This window comes from Ochotona princeps, chromosome 1, assembly GCF_030435755.1.
Source record: "Ochotona princeps isolate mOchPri1 chromosome 1, mOchPri1.hap1, whole genome shotgun sequence".
Classification (NCBI taxonomy): domain Eukaryota; kingdom Metazoa; phylum Chordata; class Mammalia; order Lagomorpha; family Ochotonidae; genus Ochotona; species Ochotona princeps.
In genome coordinates, this window is record NC_080832.1 from 161,128,987 (window position 1) to 161,148,690 (window position 19,704).

At 51.8% G+C, this 19,704-nt stretch overlaps 2 protein-coding genes across 2 annotated transcripts in view; both read right to left on the reverse strand.

Moving 5' to 3' along the window:
* LOC101522509 (histone H2B type 1-C/E/F/G/I) overlaps nt 1-19,704 on the reverse strand; it is a 231,840-nt gene that overhangs the window by 108,827 nt on the left and 103,309 nt on the right. The window lies entirely within an intron of this gene.
* Nucleotides 5,101-19,456, reverse strand: ZNF184 (zinc finger protein 184). The gene is made up of 5 exons (XM_058668033.1): nt 18,768-19,456; nt 15,631-15,698; nt 11,294-11,420; nt 10,943-11,038; nt 5,101-7,430 (listed from the first exon to the last, which is right to left on the reverse strand). The coding sequence occupies exons 1-5, from the start codon at nt 18,772-18,774 to the stop codon at nt 5,509-5,511; spliced, it is 2,220 nt and encodes a 739-aa protein (XP_058524016.1). The 5' UTR covers nt 18,775-19,456; the 3' UTR covers nt 5,101-5,508.

Here is a 19,704-nt window from a genome sequence, read left to right on the forward strand (position 1 = left end):
AAGCCATGTGTGAGCAGTGTCTGGGTATGGATGAACCTTGGCTGGGCTGAAACATCTGACAGTAAGAACCAGAATGGGTTGAAGGCCAGTCAGGAAAGGTCACTGTTCCTGCTAGGACAGGATATGGACTAAGTAGGGCTGGCTCATGGACCCACCGGTATGCGTGAGATCTGGCATTGGCAGAGGTTCTGATGGATGAGCTGGGGACACTCCTCTGGCAGGACACAGTCCCTGCAGGTAAGCACAAGAACCACGATAGGGAGCAGCCCAGACCAGGCCAGGGAAAGGTACCCACTGGCACATACTTAGCATAGATCGGGGGTGGACCAGGCTGAACCAGTTCGCATCGAGCACCAGAACAGTGTGAGTCAGGCCAGGTTTGGTCGCAACACATACCAGTACACATTACAGCTGGGATTGGGTGCCTGCTGGGCTGGGCTAGACTGTGATCCTCACCAGTGTCAGCTGGAAGTGGGGGTGAGCAGGGCCAGGTCAGGCTAAAGCACCCACTGGCAAATGCTGAGGTGAGGGGGGGGCATGCCAGACTGGGCCGCAGCGCCCAACCAGCACTGTCAAGTTAAACTGCAGAACCACCTGGAGAGTGCACAATCCAGAATTAGTCCCCAGTGGCAGCATCTGCCATCTGGACGATATTGTAGTGGTTAAAGTCCTTGCTTTGCATGTGCCGGGATCTGTCTCTCCTCCTCTTTGTATATCCACCTTTCCAATCAAAATAAATCAATCTTAAAAAAGGGTTGGGGTAGAAAGGGGCTGAACTAGGCATGACCATGGAATCTGCCAACACTCATCGGTACTGGAGTTGGAAACAGGCTGAGCAGTATCACGCTTAGCACCCATATGCACACTCTAAAACAGGGTGTGGGGTGGGCCAGACCACAGCACTCACCAGCTCATACAAAGGCCAGGGCAGAGGGAGCATACTGTGCCAGATAGGGGCCTGGCATACATGATATCAGGGACTGGGAGCGAGCCCTAAGTGGGGGAACCTGGGTAACTTCCCCTCTGGGTTATAGCTGCTGCTGGTAAGCAGTAGTCCAGACCTGGGTGTTGGGCAGGCTGGGCAAGGTAGTTCTATCCATTGGCAAATGTATGGGTTGATTATGGAAGGGGGCGGACTGAGCAGGGTTGAGCAAACCTTAACTCACTGGCAGGTGCAGAAACCAAACTATCAAACCTGACGGTTTGCATGAGTCAAGGATGGGAGCAGACTGAGCAGGGCTAGGTTGCAGCACCCACCAGAGTGAGTTAGGACTGGGGTCAGGCCAGGTCAGGCCAGGCAACAGCATTCAAAGGCAAAGGCCAAGACAGGGGAGGGACGATGCCAAGCTGGGTCAGACCAGACTAGGATGGGTTGTAACACCCAAAAGTTAAAACCAGAATGGGTGAAGGCTGGTCAGGAAAGGCCAGAGTTCCTGCCAGGACAGGAGTTGGACTAAGTAGGGCTGGCCCATGGACCTACTGGTATGCGCAATATCTGGTACTGGGAGAGGTTCTGATGGAGGAGCTTGGCAACTCCTCTGTTGGGACACAGTCCCTACAGGTAAGCGCAAGAACCAAGACAGGGAGCAGCCCAGACCAGGCCAGGTAATGGTACCCACCGGCATACATTTGGTTCAGGCCTGGGGTGAGCCAGGCTAGGCCACTTTATATCATCCACGATAAATCTGAGAACCAGAATGGTGTGGTCAGGCCAGGTTGAGTCACAAAACAAACCATTTCTCATTTGAGCTGGGCCTGGGGGCTGGCTGGGTTGGGCCAGGCTATAAGCTCCCACCAGCATGAGCTGGAATGGAGGTGGGCTGGGCCCAGCCAAGCTGCAGCACCTACTGGCAAATGCTGAGGTGAGGCAGGCCATGTCAAATTCACCGATGTCTTTTGGATGCAACCCCCTATGCCCCACCCCCAGCATGAAGTTCCATGGAATATCATTTCACCCCCACGGGGATGCATAACCCTTGCCCCCTGTGTGAGGTCAGTAGGCAGTTAGGGCCTCTGGTCCCTAGTGAAATTACCTTTTAAAATATATCAAATTGGGCCCAGGGCAGTAGCCTAGTGGCCAAAGTCCTCGTCTTGCACGCACTGGGATCCCACATGGGTCCTGCTTCCCATCCAGCTCCCTGCTAGTGGCACAGAAAAGTAGTTGAGGAAGGCTCAGATTCTTGGGACCCTGCACCACACGGGAGACCTAGAACAGGTTCCTGCTTTGGACCGGATCAGCTCCAGCTGTTGTAGACACTTTGGAAGTGCATCAGCAGACTGAAGATCTGTCCTCCTCTCTGTATCTGACTTTCCAATGAAAACAAATCAATCTTAAATACATAAATAAATTGTGCTTCTCCCCATTTCATACCATTCCAAGGGCACATTCTCTCCTCGAAGGGGAACCAAAGGACAGAATCAATACATCAATTCCCTCCCTTAGCATAATCTGAATGGAAGAAGCCAGCCACCAACAGCACCCTACATGTCTTCGGTCTTGGACAAGGTGCTATATTGCTGCCCATTGTGAATGAGCTTTTCCTTGCTGCCCTTTGAGCGACTCCCCTGAGATGGTGTATAAAAGCTCCAATTTACAAGTTCTGGCCTTTCTCCCTTGGAGCCCCCTCCTGTAACTATTGGTGGGTGCCTTTTTATCCTTTCCTGAATAAATCTTGCTTTACAAACGAGTTGTCTGCTTGAAAATTCTTTCATGTGAGACAAAAGAATGAGGTTGATGCCGTCCGTGTCTTGTATCCCATTTCCTCCCCCCGGGACTGGAGTAGACACCCTCACAACTGCGGGAACCACTGTATTAGGCACCCGGGACTGGAGTAGACACCCTCACAACTGCGGGAACCGCCGTGTTAGGCACCCGGGACTGGAGTAGACACCCTCACAACTGTGGGAACTGCTGTATTAGGCACCCGGGACTGGAGTAGACACCTTCACAACTGCAGGAACCGCGGTATTAGGCACCCTCCTCCTGTTGCTGATAGAACCTTGTGTTATTGTTTGGTTAAACGTGGCTCATTGCTAACTGCAATACTTTTCACTTTTGTAACTTTTGCTTTGCTTGCTTGGCTATGAAACTGGGAGCTCACAGGCCAGACAGCCTACATGACCGTTAGCACAGACAGGACTCAATTCCTACAAATCAAGGACCAAATCTGGTTATCTCACAGGCTTCAAGGCCACAGTCTGGTTACCTTAATTACTAGACCAAAGAGTCAGGCATGAGTTGTCCAGCCAAGATAGGCAGGGAATATGTGGCCATTCCTTACCATACAACTTAATGTAAAGTGCCACTATAAAAACCCTGTGAGGGCCTGGCACAGTAGCCTAGTGGCCAAAGTCCTTGCCTTGCACGCGCAGGGATAATGGACCCTGCGTCCAATATAGCTTCCTGCTTGTGGATTCTGCACCTGTGTGGGAGACCTGGAAGAAGCTCCTGGCTCCTGATCAGCTCAGCTGTGGCAGTTGTGCCCACTTGGGAGTGAGTCAATGGACGGAAGATCTTCCTCTCTGTATGTCTGACTTCCCAATAAAAATAAATAAATCTTAACAACAACAAAAGCTGTAAATGCCCAGTTTGGGGCCACACTCTGGGGCGTTGGTCCCAGTCGGTCAGTAGGTCACCTTGCCTCACAATGTAATAAAACGTCGTTGTGACTGTCACGGGGCACGTCTGTTTTAGCAGTTGAGTGGATGCAATAGTCCTTCCCGCCTTTCCCAAACTTCTTGCTTTGGGCAAATATTAAAAAATTTATCTACAAGCAACAGTAAATGTTTGTGCTACTGTGTCAGAGTGCGCCATTCTTGAGATCAGTCTGGAAACTCCACAATTATTCTTGAAAGAGGTGACTCGATCACTAGGCCAGCCTAGAGAAACCAAGGGGCCCATGCACATCCATTTATGGCTGAATTCTGCTTTCGGCTCAGGTGAGACACTGACGAGGGTTGTCACAATGGCATGGGGCTGGGGGTCTCCCCAGGGGTGTCACCTGCTAGGTGACCTGTTTCTGACACAAGGCAGACAAGCGCACCGACCACTACTTTAAACTGCACTTGATTTCTGCACTCTGGTGGAGAAGCAAACACACCCCATCTTCCAGAGCTTCTAAGGGCTCAACTTACAAAACAGGGCTAATGGTCAGAAGCAGGAACTGATGCACTGAACAACTAACCTGAAGGCCTTCTGGAACAGCCACAAGCAACTCTGAGCCACAAAAGGGAGACAGAACTCTCCTTACCAGGCCACATGTGGACAAAAACCAAACAAGGGTCCAGTGCAGCTAGCGGCTAAAAGTCCTCGCCTTGAACGCACCGGGGATCCCATGTGGGCACCGGTTCTAATCCCGGAGGCCCCGCTTCCCATCCAGCTCCCTGCTTGTGGCCTGGGAAGGCAGTCGAGGATGGCCCAAATCCCACCTGTGTGGGAGATCTGGAGATCTGGAGGAAGTTCCTGGCTCCTGGCATCAGACCGGCGCAGCACCAGCCGTTGCGGTCACTTGGGAAATGAATCATCAGACGGAAGATCTTCCTCTCTGTCTCTCCTCTCTGTATATGACTTTGCAATAAAAATAAAATAAATCTTAAAAAAACATCTGCCTTTCATATAAAAATAAATCTTTAAAAAGAAATTAAAATCTTCTTTTAATAAAAATAAATCCTTAAAAGAAAAAGCAGTTCTCGGGTGTTACAGAATGAACATGGGCATGGAGGTGACAAGCCCCCAGGAACCGGATCGGCGCCCCTGTAAACCTGCGGAGAGCCTGCGTTCTCCACCATGAGCGCACGTGGAGAGACCACCGTGTGTGACCAGGTGGGCGCCAGCAGACACCAGAGCTGCCAGTGCCCGAGTTCTAGGTTCCTCAGCCCCCGGGACTCGGAATGAGACACTCCTGCTGTTGGCATGGGGGGAAGCAGCCCAACGGACTGAGGTGCCAAGCCAGCCCAGTGGAAGCTGCGGGAAGCAGACTGACTCCCGGAACGTTAAAAACCATCCTACAAGAGCGAACAGAAAGTCCAATATATTCACACTCACTGAGTAAAGTTCCTAGACAATCTGAATTATTAGTCTGTGAAGATTTTATAGTAAATTTCCCTTTATTAGGAGCCGCTTACTTGAAGAACCTATGTGTGAGGGAGTCCAGTCACAGAGGCAGACCCCTTCTACCGGAGAAGCATGCATAAACACGTCCTCTAGCTGCAGCACAAAGAGTAAACTGAGTCAAGAATACACTGTGAAGGTACAAAAGTGGCTACAAAACTCCAAATTAGTTTTTAAATCTGCAATCGCTCTGAGTCCCTCACTTCATCAGACAAAAGTGGAACGTAACAGCTAAGTTTCTCCATGTTCCAAAGCCGTGAGGAGCATTAGTTCAGCCTAAGGTGCCTGGCACCTCACAGGATAGTAAAAAGTTAAGGGGTTGTAAGCAGCTTCTCAATCCACTCTGCTTCTTGGAACTGAAGCAGAGGACGAGCTGGGCACACGCGGCCATGGCCTGGTCACACGCCAGGATGCAGCCTCTCATGCTTGCTGAGAGCCGAGCGGTACCAGAAGGCTTTCCCGCAGTCGGCGCACCCAAAGGGCTTCTCCCCCGAGTGCACCCTCTGGTGCTGGAGCAGGTACGTGCTCTGGCTGAACGTCTTCCTGCACTCCTGACAGTCGTAGGCTTTCTCCCCCGTGTGGGTGCTCCGGTGCTCCATCAGGTGGGTGCTCCGGCTGAAGGCCCTGTCGCACTCCGTGCATTTGTAGGGCTTCTCCCCGGTGTGGGTGCGCTGGTGCTGAGTCAGGTGAGAGCTCTGGCTGAACGTCTTCTCACACCTGTCACACTGGTAGGGCTTCTCTTCTGTGTGAGTTTTCTGATGCTGGGCGAGGGATGAGCAGTGCCGGAAGGCTTTCCCGCACTTGGCGCACTCGTAGGGCTTGGCGCCTGTGTGAATCCTCTTATGCTGTGTGAGGTGGATGTTCTGGTTGAAGGCCCGCCCGCACTCGTTACACTTGTAAGGCCTTTCCCCCGTGTGGATCTTCCTGTGCTGGATGAGGGACGAGCCGTAGCTGAAGGTTTTCCCGCACTCATGGCACTGATAGGGCCTCTCTCCGGTATGGATCCTTTCGTGCTTGGCCAGAGAGGAGCTGCGAATGAAGGCCTTCCCACACACCTTACACTCGTATTCTTTCTCCTGGCTGTGGGTCTTCTGGTGCTGGTTGAGGTTTGAGAGGTAACTGAAGGCCTTGCCACACTCGCTGCACGCGAAGGGCTTCTCCCGGGTGTGGATCCTCCTGTGCTGAGTCAGGGACGAGCAGTAGCTGAAGGCCTTCCCGCACTCGGCGCATTTGTAAGGCTTTTCTCCCATGTGAATCTTGAGATGCTGGGCCAGGGACGACCAGTAACTGAAAGACTTCCCGCACTCGGCGCAGTCGTAGGGCTTCTCCCCCGTGTGCGTCTTCTGGTGCTGCGTGAGGTTGGAGTGCTGGCTGAAGGCTTTCCCGCACTCATTGCACTCGTACGGCTTTTCACCAGTGTGAATCATGTGGTGGCGGATGAAGGTAGAGGGGCCGTTGAAAGCCTTCCCACACTCGTTGCATTTGTAGGTCTTCTCTCCGGTGTGGATTTTCTGATGCTGAGTCAGGTGTGTGCTCCTGGTGAAGGTTTTATCACATTCATCGCATTTAAAGGGTTTCTCTCCCGTGTGGATTTTCTGATGTTCCAAAAAGTGTCCCCTCTGGCTAAAGGCTTTCCCACAGTAGTTGCAGGTGTACGGCTTCTCCCCAGTGTGTATTCTCTGGTGCTGGACGAGGTGAGTCCTCTGACTAAAGGCTTTGCCACACTCGTCACATTTATAGGGCTTTTCTCCGGTGTGAATCCTCTGATGTTGCGTCAGGGACGGGCCCTCAATGAAGCCTTTCCCACAGTGATCACATCTGTAGGGTTTGTCTCCAGTGTGGATCCTTTGATGGTTTATGAGGTTTTCGCTCCGGCTGAAGGCCTTTTCACATTCATTGCACTTGTAGGGTTTTTCTCCAGTATGTGTTCTCTGGTGGCGAATAAGAGCTGAGCAATAACTAAAAGCTTTACCACATTCATTGCACTTACAAGATTTTTCTTTTTTAACTCGATCTGAGTTCTGTTTGACTCTTGTTCTAGCAGAGTTCTGTTTTGGAGCTTCTTCCCGCTGTGTGCCAGTGCCTGGACTCCCACTGACAATCTTACCAAACCCTTGCTGCAGCGCCCCACTGCCCGGGGCGGCCACAGCCACATCCCTGGACACTGTCCGTGGCTCAGCCTGCTGCCTCTCCAGACTGCCTTCTGATGCCACGGTCTCCAGGAACCTGGAGCTCCATGGGTGAGCCTTGCTGTGTGTTCCCACCTCAGCAATCTCTGCTTCTGGGCTTGATGTCCTATTTTCACATTTTGTCTCCAAGTCTGAAAGAAGAAAGAGAATGGCTAGTCTTCTCTGAATGGAAACAAAGAAAACCGCTGCTGTGGGACAACCCAGCACAAAGCCTCAGCAGATGACACCAAGCTCTCAAACACACAGCCCTACTATCTGGGGAGAAGTCAGAAGGAGGTAAGGAAACCAACACAGACAGCAGCAAATGGCAAGAGGATGTCCAGCGCACGCTCACAGAACATCTCTAAGAAGCAGTAACAGATGTAGCTACATTCAGGAAGATTAATTTTCTTAATAATCACAGGGTAGGCACTTGGCACAGCAGTTAGGCCACTGTTTGGAGGCTGGCGTGTGGGCTCAGCTGGCTAACCCTCCACCTCTGAGCACCAGCATCTCATTTGGGCACCGGTTTTTGTCCCAGCTGCTCCACTTCCCATCCAGCTCCCTGCTTGTGGCCTGGGAAAGCAGTCGAGGACGGCCCAAAGCCTTGGGACCCTGCACCTGCGTGGCAGACCTGGAAGAAACTCCTGCTCCTGGCTTCGGATCGGCTTGGCCCCCTCCTTTGCAGCCACTCTCTGTCTCTCCTTCTCTCTGCAAATCTGCCTGTCCAATAAAAATAAATAATCTTGAAGGAAGGAAGGAAGGAAAGAAAGAAAGAGAGGGAGAAAGAAAGAAAGAAAGAAAGAAAGAAAGAAAAAGAAAGAAACAGAAAGAAAGAAAAAGAGAAGACTGAAATACCAGAACCACCACTATGGGGTCAAATTCCCAAAACAGGAGAATGTGGTTAAATATCAGGAACCAGGAACTTGAGCCAACAGCTCCATCGTTATTGCAGCACGTGGCGAGGACAACATTACTGAAGTAAGACTTCCTGGTAATGACAAGTGTTTTTTGAAAAGCCTGGGTTCTTTTCAATACAGATTTCTACATTTAAAATTGTTCTCTATCTGATAAAGTGTTTTCAAAACTATATATATATATATATATACACACACACATATACATATTTTAAGGTTTATTTATTTATTTTTAGTGGAAAAGCACATATACAGAGAGGAGGAGAGGCAGAGAGCGGCTGCTAAGGAGAGGGCCAAGCTGATCCAGAGCCAGGAGCCAGGAACTTCTCCCAGGTCTCCCATGCAGGTGCAGGGTCCCAAGGCTTTGGGGCATTCTCAACCGTTTTCCCAGGCCACAAGCAGGGAGCTGGATGGGCAGCAGGGCTGCCATGGGATTAGAACTGATGCCCGTATGGGATCCCAGTGCATGCAAGGCAAGGACTTTTTAGCTACTAGGCTACTGCATTGGGCCCCAAAACTATATTTTTTCATCTGTAAAAAACTGACAACTTTCCCCCCCCCCAACAAACAGTGCCAGTTTTTGTTAAGCTCTATTTATCACAAAAGTTATCTAAGTTCTGTTCTATGAAACTATTTTGTGGGAGAAAGGCTTTAGGATGTGGAATGTGAAATGGGTGTTTGACTCAACAGTGAAGCTGCCACCTCGGATGCCTATTCCATCCAGAAGCAGCGGGCTCAGGTCCCCCCACTGCTCCTGCCACCCGGGATGCCTAAAAGGGAGCGGGCTCAGGTCCCCCCGCTGCTCCGCCACCCGGGATGCCTACAGCCCATATCAGAGGGAGCGGGCTCAGGTCCCCCCGTCTCTCCTCCACTACAGTTTCTTACAGATAATGCATCCTGGAAGGTGGCATGTGACGCTCAAACAGCTGGGTCTCTGTTACCCATGCAGGAGACCTGAACTGAGTTCCTGGCTCCTGAGTTCAACCCAGCTGCCATGGACATTTGGAGACTGAAGCAGGGGTAGGAGACCTCTCTCCGTCTTTCAAGTAAATGACTGACTGAATGAATGAAGATGTGATATGAAATCACAAAGCGAAAGGGACAGACAAAAGGAGAAATATTCAACGTGATGCTCTTGGGAACTCATTATGGCTTAGCTGCCCCTGAAAACAATCTGAGGGCAGGTGCTTGGTGCAGGGCGAAGATGCTGTTCAGGAAGGTTACATACCCAAGTGCTCTGTCTGGAGTCCTGGCCCTGATCCCAGCTCTTACACATCTTGGGAGATAGCAGCTGTCCGCTGCAATGCGTGGGACCCCCATCCCTGTGCAAGACCTTGGGACAGGTGTACCACCACATAAGTTGCACACTGGGCTGGGGGACAGGCCATAGTGTCGCTGCATGCTTTTAATGTGGGCAGAACTGCAGCCATGAGGCCCCTGCCTCAGGCCAGGCTGCTGCACCAGCCTACATGCATTAAACAGCCAAGGCCATAGGCATGGGGCCTAGAGAAATAACAGCATGGGCCACTCCAGGGCCAGGCCACTGCACCCTCCAGAGCGCACGGGAGCCAGGGATGGGAATGAGTGAGACAGGGGTTAAACAGTTGATGACATGTGCTTCCCAGATGTCCTGTTCCTGCACCCATCGGCAAGCATGAGTCAAGAGCAGGCTGGGGAGGGGGACTGGGGAACAGCTTCCTGTGTCAGTGAGTAGCCTGTGCGTCCGTCTCATGACGGCCTCAGACCATCAGGCTCCCCAGTCCCAGAGATCAGAGCCGATGCGTGCGTGGCCCGGCCTTGGTCCACATACTACATGATAGGCCACCTTTGTGCTAACTCTCTGCAAAGGGGAAGAACACACCCAGGTGCACAGGAAACGCAGGCTGCCTCAGATCAACCAAAGACCTTAAGTAGCTCTTCCAAGGGCAGAATGATAAGTAATTTGGCCAACTCTCAGGGCCAACTTCTACAGCAAGTACCCAACTCGTGGTTGTTTTGTCTCAGGTGGTCATGGACAATCAAGAGGCCTCAGAATTTATACTAAGAAAACAATGCCTCCATGGGGATAAATGGTAATTGTCACCTCTTCCCCAAACAAAGCCAACAACTTCTCAAGAGTAATGAAGGTGACATGGGACACACAGCCACTGGCACTGAATAGGAATTCTTTGGCTTGTGAGAGGGATCCACCAGATCGCTCTCAGACTTCCAAGCCCAGGCTAGGTAAGGCCTACGTTCCTAATAAGCAGGAAGTAACTACAGAAGATGAATCTGTACCCTCAGCACCCCCTAGGATTAAGGGTTATAAATCTCCAAAGAAGGAATGAAATAGGACAGCCAACTTAGGGTCACAAGCTGCAAGTCACAACCCCCACACAGCAATATGTGAATCCCACCTGACTATCAATCTCCGGGGGCAGTACACATGGAATCTGGCTCTCTCTTCCCACAGACACAGGACAAAAGGCAGAAACAGCTCTGTGTCCCCAGCGTCTCTGTCTGGGTCCGAGTATCCATGATCACTTTACCTTTTAAATAAGCTCTCTATCAAAAAGCACGCAATTAAGGGCCCAAAGAGGGAGCATCCAGGAGGCTCTGTCAGTGCAGAAGACGACGAGGCACCGAGACACTGAGTGACAAGACACAGCAGATGCTCTGAAGAGAAACGACGCCAGCTACGCTTCCCATCAGTGGCCAGCTGGGAAGGTTGGAGTTCATGGTTCCATCCGCTGTCATCCATGACTTACCTCCAGACGCACCGACGGGAAGGCCTGGCCCCACGATCCACGGCTCTGTTCCTTGCTCTAGCTGGGAAATCATAGCCGGTTTGGAAACTTGGAGTCCTGCTCATGGGGAGAAACAAAAGCAATCTGTCTGCGATTGGCAGAAGCGCCACAGCAGTTACATTCAAAGGAACGTTCCGAATTCCAGACATGGTGGGGCTACAGCTTGGCTCAGAAAAGTACTGCTCTGTCCTTCTGCTTGCCAAGAGAGTGTAAGAACAACTTCAAAAGTATCCCAAATTTACAAATGTTGATTCCTAAATTGAAACCACACAGGAGCAGAGCCCTGATATCAGCCCTGGGGCGCAGCCTTACCTATCGAGACCAGGTGTGTATAATTTTCCAAGGTCACGTCCCTGAATAAATCTCTCTGTATGGGATCCAGCTGCTTCCATTCTTCTTGGGTGAAGTCCACTATCACGTCCTTGAAGGTCACTGATTCCTGAAACACCAAATAGATTTCTGCTTAATGATTCACCTAGGAAAAGAGGCAGGCTAGGAAGTCTGACAGCAGTGCAGACTCTAGGTTTGCTGAGAAAGGGTCTCCACATATCCCTTGAAAAATGAATACACGGGGCCCGGCAGCATGGCCTAGTGGCTAAAGTCCTCGCCTTGAACGCCCCGGGATCCCATATGGGCGCTCCACTTCCCATCCAGCACCCTGCTTGTGGCCTGGGAAAGCAGTTGAGGATGGCCCAAAGCTTTGGGACACTGCACCTGCGTGTGAGACCGGGAAGAGGTTCCTGGTCCCGGCATCGGATTGGCGTGTACCGGCCCGTTGCGGCTCACTTGGGGAGTGAAACATTGGATGGAAGATCTTCCTCTCTGTCTCTCCTCCTCTCTGTATATCCGGCTTTCCAATAATAATAAAATCTTAAAAAAAAAAAAAAAAGAATACGTAAAAAAAAAAGAAAGAAAGAAAAATGAATACACGCAGATAGATACAGATATGCATATCTACATATGTGTACATCTCATGTATAAGGCCTGTGCTTCCATGAGAATAAATGAAGTGACATAGCATGTTAAGCCACAGACTTCAGTGTCAGAATCCCATGTGGGTGCAGGGCCTGGCTGCTCCACTTCCAATCCAGCTCCCTGCTACTGCACCTGGGAAAGCGGTGGAGGATGAGCCAAGGGCTTGAGCCCCTGCACCCACGTGGGAGATCTGGAGGAGGCCCTGGCTCTCGGTTTCAGCCTGGCCCAGTTCTGGCAGTTGTGGTCATTTGGTGAGTGTGAACCAGCAGATGAAGGTGTGTAACTGCCTTTCAAACAAAACAAAGCAAAACAAAAACCAAGAAGGAAAGAAAAAGTGCTCAGTCAGCTGTCAGTGCTCACCCTTACTCATCTCTTCCCCTCTGTGCCCTGAGATATGCCAAACACCGCACAGCAGAACCACCACGTAATAGTTTTCCTGCCATCTACTATGCAAGAAGGCTGCTCAGATTTTTTTTTTTTTAAGAGGAGGATGATGGGCCCAGCGTGGTGGCCTAGCAGCTAAAGTCCTTGCCTTGAACATGCCGGGATCCCATATGGTCGCCAGTTCTAATCCCATAGGCCCCACTTCCCATCCAGCTCCCTGCTTGTGGCCTGGGAGGGCAGTCGAGCAGCCCAAAGCCTTGGGACCCTGCACACATGTGGGAGACCTGGAAGAAGCTCCTGGCTCCTGGCTTCGGATCGGTGCAGCACCAGCCGTTGCAGCCACTTGGGGAGTAAATCATCGGATGGAAGATCTTCCTCTCTGTCTCTCCTCCTCTCTGTATTTCTGACTTTGTGATAAAAATAAAACAACAACAAAAAAAGGAGGATGAGGATTTGTGCTACTACACTTCAAAATATACCAAAAGATAAAGTAATTAAAACGGGAAGGAAGGAGGCCTGGACCCAGTGCTGTGGCAGAGTGGGTTCCATTCAAGTTCCACTGTGCGTTTCAGCTGCTCTACTTCCAATCCAGCTCTGCTAGTGTGCTTGGAAAGGCAGCAGCAGATGGCCCAACCGCTTGAGCCCCTGAAATCAGCCACTTGGAGTTTCAGGTGCCTGGCTCAGTCCTGGCCCAGATCTGGCTGCTGAGGCCATTAGACAAAGGAGTAAGCCAGTGGCGGCAGGTCTCTCGTCTCTCCTCTCCACGACTCTTACAAGTAAATCCAAAATAAGTAAAATATAGAAGCAACAACAACAGTGAAGGACCAGGCTGTGCCCAAGATCTGCTCTGCCAATCCCTGCCTCAGTAGTTCTGAGCTGCCAGCACTATGGAGTGCTTGGGCACAGCATGGCTGCTGTAACACCCAAACACAGTCAACGGGGGCCACACAGGAGTCACCCAGACTCTGACTACACAGAACATTCCAGTCTGAGTGCCGGCAGGACTTCATTCTCCAGTCACACCTCAACGTACAATGTACACGGACCAACGTCACTGCAGTGTCCTCTGTGCGGAAGGAAAAACATCAATCACAATGTTCAGGAAGTGGTTAAGAACGTGTGCTGCATCCACACCAACACCTTCAGCAGGTGACTCTAAGCACCGGGGGCCGGCCTAGGGCACAGTGTGCAGCCAGTCACAGCTTCTGCAGCCATGGCTGCCTTCTCAAAGTTCTCAAGATTTTTGTGAGATTTATTTTATTCTTATCTATTTAATTATTTAAACTGGACAATCAGATATGCAGAGAGGAGGAGAGAGAGAGAGGAAGATCTTCCATCCGATGATTCACTCCCCAAGTAGCTGCAACGGCTGGTGCCGCACCGATCCGAAGCCAGGAGCCAGGAGCTTCTTCCAGGTCTCCCACGTATGTGCATGGTCCCAAGGCTTTGGGCTGTTCGCTGCTGCTTTCCCAGGCCACAAGCAGGGAGCTGGAGGGAAGCAGGGCTGCTGGGATTAGAACCGGCACCCATATGGGATCCCGGCATGTTCAAGGTGAGGACTTTAGCCACTAGGCCACCGCGCCGGGCCGTATTTTTGTTATTGCAAAATCAGATATACAGAGAGGAGGAGAGACAGAGAAGAAGATCTTCCATCCAATGATTCACTTCCCAAGCAGCCACAATGGCCGGAGTCAATCAGAAGCCAGGAGCCCGGAGCCTACTCTGGATCTCCCACATGTGTGCAGGGTCCCAAGGCTTTGGGCTATTCTCAACTGTCTTCCCAGGCTACCCAGCAGGGAGCTGGATGGGAAGTGGGGCCTATGGGATTAGAACTGACACCCATATGGGATCCCGGCATGTTCAAGGCAAGGACTTCAGCTGCTAGGCTATGGTGCTGGGCTCCAAAGCTCTCAGTTCTTTTCTTCCATTAAAATCACTATTAAAATTTTTAAAAGGGCCCAGCACGATGGCCTAGTGGCTAAATTCTTGTTTTGCAAGCACCAGGATCCCATATAGGTGCCACTTCCTGTCCCAGCTGCTCTACTTCCCACCTAGCTCCTGTGTGTGGCCTGGGAAAGCAGTAGAGGATAGCCTAAAACCTTGGGACCCTGAACCTGCATGGAAGACCCCAAAGAAGCTCCTGGCTTCAGCTCAGCTCCGGCCATTACAGCCACTTGGGGAGTGAACCAGTGGATGGAAGATCTTTCTGTCTCTCCTTCTCTTTGTAAATCTGCTTTCTCAATATAAATAAATAATCCATCTTTTAAAATAAATCACAAAAGGCCTACAGAATAAAGTCTTTTTCCAGGTCTCCCACTTGGGTGCAGGGCCCAAGCACTTTGGCCATCCTCTACTGCTTTCCAAACACATCAGCAGGGCGTCAGATCTGATGTGGAGCAGCCAGGACACGAACTGGCGCCCATATGGGATGCTGAAACCAGAGGCCGAGGATTAGCCTATATGCTACAGAGTCTCAGCCCAGAGGACCTGGGGACACGCAGAAAGCCCCTAGGTGGAGCCAAAAGTTCCTGCAGAGAACACTCGCCCCAGACCCATTCAAGTGGAGCCGACCAATCAGAAGACAACACAAACTTTTACATCAAGCCCTGTCATCACCACCAATTAAGAGTGAGCAGCTTAGTGCAGGTGGACTTCACTACTTTGTGGCCTGATGAACACTGCCCAGGAGCAGATTTCAATAAACTTGGTCTTACCATCATCCTGGTCTCAGTAGTCCCGTTGCTTTGGTGTGGTTTTGTATCTAACAAGTCGTTCCCTCACATTCCAGTCTTACCGGACCAGTTTTTCACCACTTCCCAAACTAAAACTACCATCTTCCATCTTCTGAATCCTGAGACAACTTTGCCTCCAAACCTCTGTCCCTGGGACCCACCCCATACTCTATCTGTGCAAGTCTACACAGGTCACCAGTCTTTTGAGAGGCAGCACACACCCACAGGTCCTCCTGGGAAGTCTAATTGCTCCAGACCACATGAATGCTTAGTTCGGACTCCCGCACTGCTCATTTCACCATCCTTGGTTTACATGGCTTGTTCTCTAGCGGTCATTGGTCTACTTGAGACAAGGGTCATGTTTCACACCACCCAGAAGTGTGAAAGCTGAGCGAGGCAGACCTGAGTGATTACACGTCTGTAGGGCTCCAAGCAGGCCGCCGGTAGACAGCAGCTCAGAACAAACTGACCACACTGGTTTGCAGCTAATCGCCCAGAGGAAGCGAGTGTACAATCTCACCCTGAAGTCTGACGCCATCCTGGCAACTACCTACTTACCCGGAAACTGACCGATGGGAACAGGGCGCATTCCCCTTGGCCAAGGGCCGCGTCCGCAGAGGCTGGATCTGTGGAAGAAAGAAGAAACCACAGGAAATTCCGTCAGCACAGCTGCTCCCAGCAACCCACGGACTTTTCCTATTTGAAAATAACTGAACCCTCTTGCCTCCTCCACAGGCCCCTCTCCAGAGGTCAAACACTGCTGTAAGATTCCCACAGACCACACAAGTTAACCTCTGGCTCTCACTAGGTGAACCTAAGTACTTCTGCTATACCTTTTCTGCTTCATATAAAATTTTGAAAACACTGTCAGGCTACTTTCCAAAAATCTTGGCAGGCCATCTGAAAACTCCGCTGTCAATGCAAATCAAAAATTCCATCGAGACACAAGCCCCAGACTACCGCTCAGAACGGCTACCACTGAACAGATGTGGTCAACTGCTGGCAAGAACCCAGAGGATGGGGGACTTCTGTATAAGTTTATCAACCATGTAGGGAAACTGCTAAGTGGTATACACAAAAGCTAAACATTGCACCTGTGACTCAGCAACTCCATCCCCATACGGCCCTGTGTCGGCTTGCTTATGCCTACCACAAGACCTGTTCAACAGCAGCTCAAAGTATATTCATAACATCCCCACACTGGAAGTAACTCAAGTCCTTAGGAAGAGAAAGCACAGAGGTGGGTGTGGTGCTCAGACCCAAGCTGGAGTGCCTGGTTCTGTTTTTTCGGTCCCTCCGCTTCACATCCAACTCGCCACTAACAAGCACCCTAAGGCAGCGGCTGACAGGTCCGATCCTCGGGTCCCCGCCACCCAAGCGACAGACGAGACAGGGTTTTCCCAGCTTTGGCTGCTGTGGATCTCTGGGGTGTGAACTAGCGGATGGAGGAACAGCAGATAAAATGAAAATAAATTTTTAAAACACACTTTTTTTTTAAAGATTTATTTATTTATTTATTTATGGCCTGGCGGCGTGGGTACAAAAAATTGGGGATAAATATAAAGTGTAACCTAAATTACAAAGAATATTAATGTTAAGACTTGCTGCTTCTGGGCCAGGTGCGATAGCGTAGCAGTTAAAGCCCTTGTCTTGAATGCGTGCGTCCGGATCCCATATGGGCACCAGTTCTAATCCTGGCGGCCCTGCTCCCCTCCAGCTCCCTGCTTGTAGCCTAGGAAAGCAGTCGAGGACAGCCCAACGCCTTCAGTTCCTGCACACGTGTGGGAGACCTGGAAGAAGCTCCTGGTTTTGGATTGGTTCAGCTCCAGCCGTTGTGGTCACTTGAGGAGTGAACCATTGGATGGAAGATCTTCCTCTCTGTCTCTCCTCCTCTCTGTGTATCTGCCTTTCCAAGAAAAAGAAATAAATCTTAAAAACAACAACAACAAAGGCTTGCTGCTTCTGCCCCCAGAGCCGCCAACTCCTGCTGTGGGCTCTAGGGCCTGGGGACTCCCACGTGTGTTTGGGTCTTATAAGCGGGTGTGGGAGAGGGAGGAAAAATCCCATGCTGGCATGCTGGCATGGCGTGCCCCTTGGCTGGGCCTGGGGTTGGTTGCACTGAGCTGGACTGCAGCACCCGTCAGTGTGCTACATGAGCCAAATGTGATGCTGCAAATACCAGCTGCAAATACCAGCATGTACAGGAACTGGGCTCAGAGGCAGACCTGGTGGGGGTTACTGGGATCATTCTGACTGGGCTGCAGTTGCTACTGGTTTATATGAGGGCCAACTGTGTGGTGGGCAGGGTTGGTCTGGGTCACAGCATCCACTGCTCTGTGTATGAGATGGGGCTGGGGAGAGAAGGGACTGGGTGACTGCAATAATGTGTATGTGTAGGCTGATGTGGCTGATGGACCCCACACCGCTGGCACACGCAGGAGTCGAGTCTGGGGCCACCTCTAATGAGGTTTCTTTGGGGATCTCCCCTTAACTGGACCAATGGACTGAAAATTCTAACCACAGGGAAAATCACAGGATCTGTGATTTTTGGAGCATACATGTCAGAACTTGGCTTCCTCAATTGCTGAAGCCTGTGCAGTGGATGGCACAGCAATGCACACGGGGGACATAACACATCACTGAGGCCTGCAGAGGACGTCCAGCACCCTGGAGGACAGAACACATTGGGACAGCTCTCCTGGTCAAGCTTTGAGCATCCAGGTGAGTGGAGACCCTAAGGTGGACTACATCAGCCAATGGACCTTGGAGCAACCAAATCAGCAGCACCTCAGAACCATCAACTCCACTCAAGCAGGACCCGGGGATGACATCGAGTGGATGGCCCACATCCTTGGGTACTGCTGTGGTTAGGCTGCTGGGAGCAGCCCTCTTCTTCCCCCCAGAAACAGGAAGAATACAAAGGAAGCCTGGAAGCAGAGGTCTCATCCACTTTCCCGCCCTGGCTGGTGGTCCACATGGGCATACATTCTTCTCAACTATGCAAACATCATCCTAAGATAAATCTAAAAAAAAACAAAAAGGCTTCCGATGACATTTTAAACAAATGCAATAAGAAAAGGACTGCATGCGAACAGGTTACACAAACCTGTCTGCATAACCACAGTTCCTGAATGGAGAGGGGCATGTGGGGACTGATCCCAGGAAGAGACCTTTGTGTCTCTTTGTCTTACAATAAGGTTTTTAATAAAAGACAATAACCAGCAGGAGAGCTTTCCAGCTGTTCACACAGAACACAAAAAAAACACGGAGACCAGGCTGCTTACGAAGATTTTCTGAGGAGCTGCGAGAGGCGAATGCAAACATGTAAGGACAACCACGGTGAAAGAAAAAGCCAGCTCTTTTCCTCAGAGCTCACCCAGAAGTCCCACGCACGGGGACCACCATGCCACACAAGGAACCAACGCGGGGCCAGGGAGGGGTGGGCCGCACTCCAATCGGTCAGCTGAACGCCACCATCGGCCAAGGGCATTTCAAAACTCATGCCCACCTCGGCCGCCCAACCCTGCAGGATGGATGGTCCCTGTCATGCAATGCGCTGCAGGAACGTGGGGACCAGACACCCCGCATCCCGCTCCCTGTCATTCCTGCGTGCAGTCCCTGAAGCCTCCCTCTTAGGGAATTGCGCGTTCCATCCCCCAGTGTCGCCCAGTCACCCCCGCTCTGCCCCCCAATACCTTCCATGTCAGCTCATCCCGCTTCCTCTCGGGGCGCAGGCACCCTGGCCCGCCGGGCGGCGTCTTTGCGGGTCCAGGGTCAGGTGTCCGGCTCGGCCATCACGCGTGCCCAGGCAGGAGTCGGCGGCACCCACGTCGCACAGGTGTGTGCACTCGCGACCTGAGGCCGCGCACCCGGAGAAGCCCCCGGTGGTGCCGGGGCATCAGACAGGCACGTTGTTGGGGTTCGAAGAGGGTCCTCGGGGACAGAAACCGAGCCGAGACGGGATGCACAGTTCAGCCTCGAGCGCCAACACTCCTCGGTGCGCACTGTGGAAGTGACCTAGGAGCGCACAGTCGGGCCCACGTCCTCCGTGGACTCCTACGCCGGAAGACGCACCTGTTGCCGGGTGGGCGGACAAGACCGGAACAAAAGAACAAAGCCTCACGAAGAACCGGTCAGGACCGCCCGTGCAGAGCACTCCCCAGCTTCCTCCCACCGTGGCCACGTCACGCCTCCTGCGGGCCAGCAGTAACCATGGTGATGCCCACACTCTGACCAAGGCTCCGGAAGTTGCCGGACGGTCGCCAGAGTCGGACGGCGAAGACCCGAGCGGCCGTGACCTCCTTTCCCGCCCACAAAGCAAAGCTTTAAAGGCCACTTCCGGCCGCGCCGAGAGAGCCCCGCCCCGCGCGCCAGTGCGACCAGCACGCCTGACGCTGGCGCCCAGGATGCTCGGCGGCGGCGTGTCTTACGTCATTACCCGAGCGCCGGGCTGATGGTGTGGTTTGCGTCACCACGCTGCAAATCTTAGTTGTCGCGGTTGGTTTGACGAAACAATTGAAAGCGTTTTTGGAGCCGGCGCGTGGTTGCTTGTATTGCCTTGTGTTTCTTGTTCAACGTCTCCTTCCCCTTTTACAGCTTTCTGTTTCGTCTTCAACGCCCCCTTCCCCGTTT

What these genes read in the sequence shown, in the direction of transcription:
- ZNF184 (XM_058668033.1), bottom strand. An exon ending in TCCCATCGGTCAGTTTCCGG is followed by an intron (nt 11,421 to 15,630) that starts GTAAGTAGGTAG and finishes TTGGTGTTTCAG; the next exon opens with GAATCAGTGACCTTCAAGGA. An exon ending in TACACACCTGGTCTCGATAG is followed by an intron (nt 11,039 to 11,293) that starts GTAAGGCTGCGC and finishes CCCCATGAGCAG; the next exon opens with GACTCCAAGTTTCCAAACCG.